Genomic DNA, 7,505 nt, shown 5'->3' on the forward strand with positions numbered 1-7,505 from the left:
TTCTTTGTAGCATAGCAGGGCACTGTGGGCGTTACAAGGCACAGTAGGACGTAGCTGGGCACCGCAGAGCGTAGCAGGATGTAACATGGCATCGCAGGACATGTAGCGGGACAATGGACAGCTGCTACCCTGATTTTTGGGTATTACTATTGTAATTCCCTACTATCAGGTTGCTCAAATAAGTCTCTTAAGACTCTTCAGCTGATCAATAATGCTGCAGCACGTGTTGTGACAAGAGCTAAGAAAAGAGATATTATATGTCTCCTGTATTAGCTTCTCGGCGTTGGTTTCCTGTAAAATCCAGGTTTGAATTTAAAATCTTTCTCCTGACCTACAGAGCTCTAAATGGTCTAGCAGCAACATATCTAGAAGAGCTCATAGTACCTAAAGTAGAATGGGAGCCAGAGCCTTCAGCTATCAGGCTCCTCTACTGTGGAACCAGCTCCCAGTCTGGGTTCGGGGGGCAGAAACCATCACCACATTGAAGAATAATCTTAAAACTCTCTTTAACCTGTCTCTCTTAGTTATGCTATTTTAGTTCTATACTGCCGGGGGACTTCCTTCCTTTGACACACAGAGCTTTTCTCTCTTTTCTCTCTACATTTGTGTACAATCCATGCCAGATATGCCTGTTACTAATCTAGATCAGGAGAGTTTACTCCACAGAGTATTTATTATTTAAATTTTTATTCATTTACATTTCATTATCTAATATCATAAGTGTACAAATAATTTCTGCTGTTATGCAAACTCTATGTGGGTTTTGGGGTGGGGGTGAAAATGTAAAAAAAAGAAGCCGTTACGTTTATACTAACATTTCCTGTGAAAACTAATTATGTGCCGGACTATTTCATGGCAAGGAGCCTATTGGTTAGCGGGGAAGCACACGATGACAAGATTCCAGAAAGTCGGTGCACCCAGTTAAGAAACAGCAGGAAGTGGATTCCCTTCTCTAAATTGGTAAATCACAAAAGGGTGCCTTATTCAAAGGTACAATATGTAATATTTCTACATTAAAATGTCTAAACCCGATTATATCTATGTTATTTTTTTGAGCTGTGTACTTACACTATCCAAAATGGTTCCACCAATATTTAAACCCAAGAAAATCTGTAATTTCATTTTAATGACACAGGACATTTAGTTTGGTCGCCTGTCATGTAACCTTTGACCCCTCTAATTATTCTAACTTACGTCGAAACACGGGAACTCGGATGACACGTTTGGGAGTAATCATTTTTCATTTATTACAAGCCACCTTCCAACACAGTAATACAGCAGATACCTAATTTATTGATATATTTCAACATCAATGAATCCAGCATAACGTTTCTACAATGTGTTACGTTGACAAGTAACATTAGCTAATGCTAATGCTTTTAATATGATTGTTTTGAGCATTATTAACAGCACTGGGCTAACCCATGATTAAGTTTGCTTTGTGATGTTAGCTATAGATAGATGACTAATGCTAACTTAGCCAGCTAGCAAACCCTGGTCTGTCTGCCTCACTACCCCAGAGCTAAGAAACTTAAGTCAGGATGAAAGGAGGACAACAGCCTCGGCGACACATGGTAATGTTATCTACATTAGTTAGTTACTTGACAGACATGAGAGTGGTATAAATGTTATCATCTTATTCTCGTGAAAATTCGTGGATTTTCCAAAGAATAAATATCAAACTATTCCGTCAATAAAGAAATTTGGACCTGCAGGGTTACAGCCAGGAACCGGATCTTCTCCTACTCCGTCTGATGTTTCTGAGACATCTGATTTGTTTTGAGTGAGTGTTTTGGTGGTGGTTAGTCATAGTCGAGCCCTGCATTGTACACTTTCACCGCAGACTTCCCTCTGGGGTTTCCTTTACTTCTGTCTTTTGTTTTAAAAGCATTGATTTTTTATAAAGGTTAACTGTGACAGTAAACTCTAGGCAGCCTGTCTCTGGTGGAACAGAAAGTCTTGGAAAATTTGTTGTTCTATTCACACCTATGACCAACTTCTATGTTTATGTTTTGTTTTGACCATAGAGCCAGATTCCATCTTAATGTTGAGATTTACGTCCTTTTTGCTACATGTCGTCCCCCTTCTGTCTCCCCTTACTGTCTTCAAGCTATCCTGTCACTAAAAGGGCAGAAAAAATTAAAAACATATATTTTTTACTTCAGTTGTTCAAGATGGATGACACACCTGTACTTCACTCTGTGAACTCTACAAAAAGGAAGCCAAAATATCCTGGATACAGGCACTGGGTTCTATCACAGCTATCAATTATGACATTTAGCCCTGTTTTTATAGCATCGAATAACTAATTAAAACCCAACATCAGCAAAATTAACTCTCAAGCAATCAAGATTTTTGGATTCACTTTTAAGGAGCTGTCAAGCCGTCATCTTTATATTCAGGTAACGTACAGCCACTGTAGAAACGTGGTGCTGCAACATGGTGGGCTCCGTGGGAGAGCACCTGTTCCCTGTCTAGATATGAAGGGCTTATTCTAAGCTGACAAAAACAAGTTTCTTAGTTTCAGGTGATTATCTACTAATGATGAACTTTTTATTTCTGCTTTGGATATTTCTTAGCTTAGAGATTTTACCTTTTATCTGTGGTAAAATATGAAACTGAAGGTTCCCTTAGCTGGCTTGCTAGCTAGCTACAGTGCATCATTGGAGAGCTTATGTGGAAAATGAAACAGCTTTGACAAAAAAAACTTTTCTTTATTCTTTGGCAAAAGATCAATCTTAAATATAATTTCAAATAAATATGTACACCCACAACATACATTGATACTTATCACACTGTTAACCAAGCTGCTTGTACATTCAAAGTAGATCAAAGTTTGTAAAACTTTTGCATTGTAAAAGGGGCAATGTAATCTGTAATGGCTGAACTTTTTCCCTTCATTCGTTTTCTTCTTCAAGCAATGGCTGTGGGAGAGAGCAGATAAAGATAATTATGAAATCCTTTATTAAAATAAATCCTCTAATCTCATCAACTGCACTGATTTTCTCACCGTGTAAGCCAGAACCTCAGGACTGGAGTCTGGTCGCTGCCATTTGTGGTTGGACAAAATCATGAGGACAACAAAGCCGAAGGCTACAATTAAAAGTCCTAATGAATTTCCTAACAAAGCCTCGGATGGAAGGTTAGCATACGCCTGAGTTCCAGTGCTGTGGGAAATAAAACACATGTAAGAGAGCAATTTAATAATTAAATGTAAATGTGCTGTATTTATATAGCGCTTTTCCAGTCTTAACAACTGCTCAAAGCGCTTTTACATCTACAGGAAACATTCACCATTCACACACAGTCATACACTGTGGCCGGGGCTGCCGTACAAGGTGCCACCTGCTCATCAGATAAACACTCACACACATTCACACTCCGATGCGCAGCACCGGGGGCAACTCGGGGTTCAGTGTCTTGCCCAAGGACACTTCGACAATGACTGCACGGGTGGGGATCGAACCACCAACCTTCCAATTGGCAGGCAACCGCTCTACCACTGAGCCACAGCCGCCCAATTGTGTCTTTAAGGAAAATATAACTAAAAAGTAACTCAGAAATATACTCACAGGACAAAGAACAGTTTCTCGTTGATTCCAGAAATGCATGCAGCGATGCTGAGCCACAGTATGCTGCCTCCCATCCACACATGGACAGGTTTCAGGAGTGCACGTATTGATATGGGGGAGCAGGGCAGAAGGAAGCCAGCCAAACCCCCCACCCACTGAAATAACAAATGCAGGTACAGACATCCACAGACACAGTAAACATACAGGCTGATAACCAAAGCTCAACCATGTCTCAGATTACAACAAAGAGAAAACACGTTATTATGTCTAATAAAACAATTTAGATCCTGCGTGTAAAGTTGTATACCTGTATGGCAAAAAGAGCTACAGCAGCGATTCCAATCCAACTGTGCAAAGAGTAGAGGTTGGGAATGTTTTTTTTATTGTGGAAGCCAAACACAGCACAAAGACCCACAATTGACAGAATCAGAGCAAGGAACATCAGTGTGGCATGCAGCAGCTTCCAGGGGAGTTTATTCTGACCCCAGGTCAGGGGGACACGGTACAACACAGCTCCTGCAGGGAGGAGGCAACAAGAGGAAAGACACTACATTTTATCTGTACATTATAGTTAATGTCAACTGTGGCACTGGAGTGCACTGAGAAAATAACCCTGATAATGTCACCAGGGTCATACATGCATTTTGGTTGCCTGGATTTTGGCTTTAAGCCTTTTTCTTCGAGTCAGTGTTACAAACTAGAGGCATGGAGTTTGAAATACCTGGGTGTATTTATATGGCAGGGGAAGTCTAATGACAAATGCTACAGGAAATGTCAGATTTCGTGGTTTTGGAGGTTGAGTCATAATGGGGACTGAAAGGTGAGCTATATAACAGCTTTATTAAGGTCCAATACTCATTACTCGAGTAGCCCATGAAGAAAATGTGAAAATACACTAGTCTGCATTCATCTTTTGGAAGGGCTGTCAAAATGCCCTTTTGAATGCAATAATGGCTGAATGAATGAATGAATAATTTTTTTAACATACTAATCGTATGCACTTCCAGTAGCTTACAAATGATCAGTATGTCATACGTTAATGAAAAATGCTGAAAGTTGTGTCTATTAGTCATTTATACTTAAAATAAAGTTTATAAGAATCCCATTTTGTATGTATTTTTATGTATTTCAATGAGGTAGTATATTATCCTTAAAGTGTAAATAACTGCCAACATCTTAGAGATGCAACTCGGAAAAAATAACCCATCACCAGTGAACACAAACATTTTGTCACATACTTTCACAAATGTTCATCACACATGTGGAACATTATGACATGTTTGTGTGTATAACACATTTATTATCACTGCTGCTTTGACTCATTTCAAAATCTTTCACACCATTTAATATCCAGAGGGGCTGCCCTAAATGTGCACTGTACATTGATAATTGTATTACACTTAAAAAGGGTGAGGAATGACCAAATGCATCTATTATGAAGTATTCCTTTTCCCACTCATCGATAAATACATTTAGGCAGAAATGTCCTCAAACATCTGATGCAATTGCTTAGCAGAAGTGTGAAGCGCCTACCTTGTTTTGAGTCATTGTGTTCACACAAAGAAATCCAAATAGAGAAAGTACATATCATCATTACAAATTAACATCCAGTTCATCATGTACCATGTTGAAGATACATTAGTTACTTGCTGAAAGGCACCTTGTTTCATTTAAATATTTTATTTTTTCTTTAAATCCCCCAAAAATAACGGTGACCGCAATCCTTGAGGTGTGGCACTTAACGTGCTGTCACTGTGGACTTTACCTCACGTTTATGATGCTGAAGTCATGCATCAAATGATATGCTAGGTCGCTTTGCAACCTGTAAAGTGTAATTATCTTAATACAGTCTGACTGTCACAAGTAAAAACAGATGTGATAAACAGAAATGCAAAAGCACTCACCATTGCCGTATAGCACAACTAGACCTGTTACCATCAGAACAGGGTGCCAGTTGAACTGCAGTGCCGAGCCGTCCCATGCAAAACCCCCTCGCCACTGGCTATTCCACAAACACACACAGACCACGCAGGCCAGGCCCAGACCCAGGCAAAGCAGGTAGCATATGTAGAAACTCACAATGGACCTCATCCTTGACAGAAATGTAGGCTAAACCATAAAAAGGAACAAAATCTGAAAAAAATATTGTTGCAGGTGTCATATTGCTGATTTAATCCCAAAATGAATTAGTCACTGGTCATTTACTGTTCAAATTATGTCTAGATTAAGCCTGGGCTAATTTTGGTTAAAAAACATTTCAAGACATCTGGGTCACTTACAAAAGCCATTGTTTCAACAGCATTTCAACTACGTTTGAAACAATGACAATGTGGCACCTAGATGTCTAGCCCAGTTTTAAGTGTATGCCCCAAATCAATGTTAAACACCTTCTTGTTCACCCTTTTTCAGTCACAATGCATAAATGAAGCACAAATGATCCGCCAAAATGGAATGTTAAATTCAATTAGTATTAGAAACAATAAAAACATGTAAGAGCGTGTTAAAATCCTTTTGAAAATGTCAACTTTTCTACTAGAAAAACCTGAATTGCAATTAAAATGGTTGAATCAATCATTGTCTTTTAGCCTGTCTCTTCCAACCTTTAACTGGTATTTATTTCAGCATTACATCAAACTCTACATTGTATCACAAGCTGGAAATTTAATTAGCATAAGAAATGTACACCAGTGCCTTACCTTGTCCACAGATGCTGTGCTGTATCTCACAACACGCCCTAATCTTCAATACTGATCTCAACTCCACGTTATGTAAAAGTTAATGCTTTATGTTGTGACTTTCCCTGGTTACTCGTTAACAATAGTTAAAGTGTTATCTGCTCTCACTTCGTGTTTCCGTGGTCCAGATGAAGTCTCACTTCCACATTCATCTGTATTGCGGTGGCTGAGGGGGAAGCAGTCAGAGGTGGAAGAACCGCCGCGAAGTGAGAGGCCAGCTTGGTGCATCTGCTACCCATAAATATGATGGAAAGTGAGAGCATGACACATTAATCAGTTTGTATGTAAAGCAACTAGAAACAGCCAATCAGCCAACTAAAAACTGTATTTTCTTCTTTCAAAAAAATATAGTCTGCAAAATACAAAAAAGGAATAAAATAAAATATATGTCTAAAAAAAAAGATTAAGTGCAAACGGCATAAAGTAACCCAGTTGCAGGCAAACATGACTCAATAGATACGCCTGGTTAAGTCTTGTGTTTGACATTCGTGTAACTTTGACGCATTCAGCAGTTTCAAATCTTGCTACTCAAAATTGTACATTGAGTGTCGGTAATACGTTCCTTAAGCATCACATTTCATGTCGCAGGGTGCGTTTATCTTTAAGCAAGGAAATATTAGATTAGCTTACCTTTCAAAAAGGCTTGTAAAATTAACGTCCCAAGTTAACGTTAAGTAACGTTATTGCTGATAGCATAGGCTATACAAAAAGTCTGACTAATTCAAGTGTTAAAATGCGTATATTCGTGTACCACATTTACGTAGGCCTACATTCCACACCTTAGGTTATACGACTGACAACAGGGGGATAAAACTGCGTATAAGTTTACCTTTCTTAATATAGGCTACTGTCTGGATAACCATATTTCAGGAAGAGATAACACATTTCCTTATTGACAACGCACTGCCTTGTGGGAAATGTAGTTTTGTTTGTCACCATGGTATCCCGCAGCACTCCACATTGTGATGATTTCCATAATTTTACAATTAAATTGAATAATTCAAAGTCCTGCGCTTTGATGCTCCAGCTCAAGGTTGATGCTTTGCCCTCCAGTTCTTTTGATGCTATTTTCTTTAGCTCTGAACCTCCAGCCTCCATGATTAAATAAGATGATAACAACTTTAATAATAATAATAATACATTTTATTTAAAGACGCCTTTCTTGGCACTCAAGGACGCCGCACAGGGAATTCATAAA

The 7,505-nt window shown here is 38.9% G+C and overlaps 1 protein-coding gene across 10 annotated transcripts; it reads right to left on the reverse strand.

Moving 5' to 3' along the window:
* Positions 1 to 2,693: 2,693 nt before the first annotated feature.
* LOC117944780 (cytochrome b ascorbate-dependent protein 3) lies at positions 2,694 to 7,173 on the reverse strand. 10 transcript variants are annotated; one of them, XM_034871924.1, is made up of 7 exons: positions 7,059 to 7,173; positions 6,416 to 6,538; positions 5,477 to 5,681; positions 3,880 to 4,088; positions 3,573 to 3,727; positions 3,011 to 3,167; positions 2,694 to 2,924 (listed from the first exon to the last, which is right to left on the reverse strand). In XM_034871924.1, the coding sequence occupies exons 2-7, from the start codon at positions 6,533 to 6,535 to the stop codon at positions 2,898 to 2,900; spliced, it is 873 nt and encodes a 290-aa protein (XP_034727815.1). In that variant the 5' UTR covers positions 6,536 to 6,538; positions 7,059 to 7,173; the 3' UTR covers positions 2,694 to 2,897. The 10 variants fall into 10 exon arrangements, with proteins under 10 accessions (XP_034727815.1, XP_034727811.1, XP_034727812.1 ...); XM_034871920.1 differs by having other exon boundaries at positions 6,389 to 6,538; XM_034871921.1 differs by having other exon boundaries at positions 6,389 to 6,538; positions 7,036 to 7,154.
* Between the last annotated feature and the right edge of the window lie 332 nt (positions 7,174 to 7,505).

The sequence above is a fragment of the Etheostoma cragini genome, chromosome 5 (assembly GCF_013103735.1).
Source record: "Etheostoma cragini isolate CJK2018 chromosome 5, CSU_Ecrag_1.0, whole genome shotgun sequence".
NCBI classification, from domain to species: Eukaryota; Metazoa; Chordata; class Actinopteri; order Perciformes; family Percidae; genus Etheostoma; species Etheostoma cragini.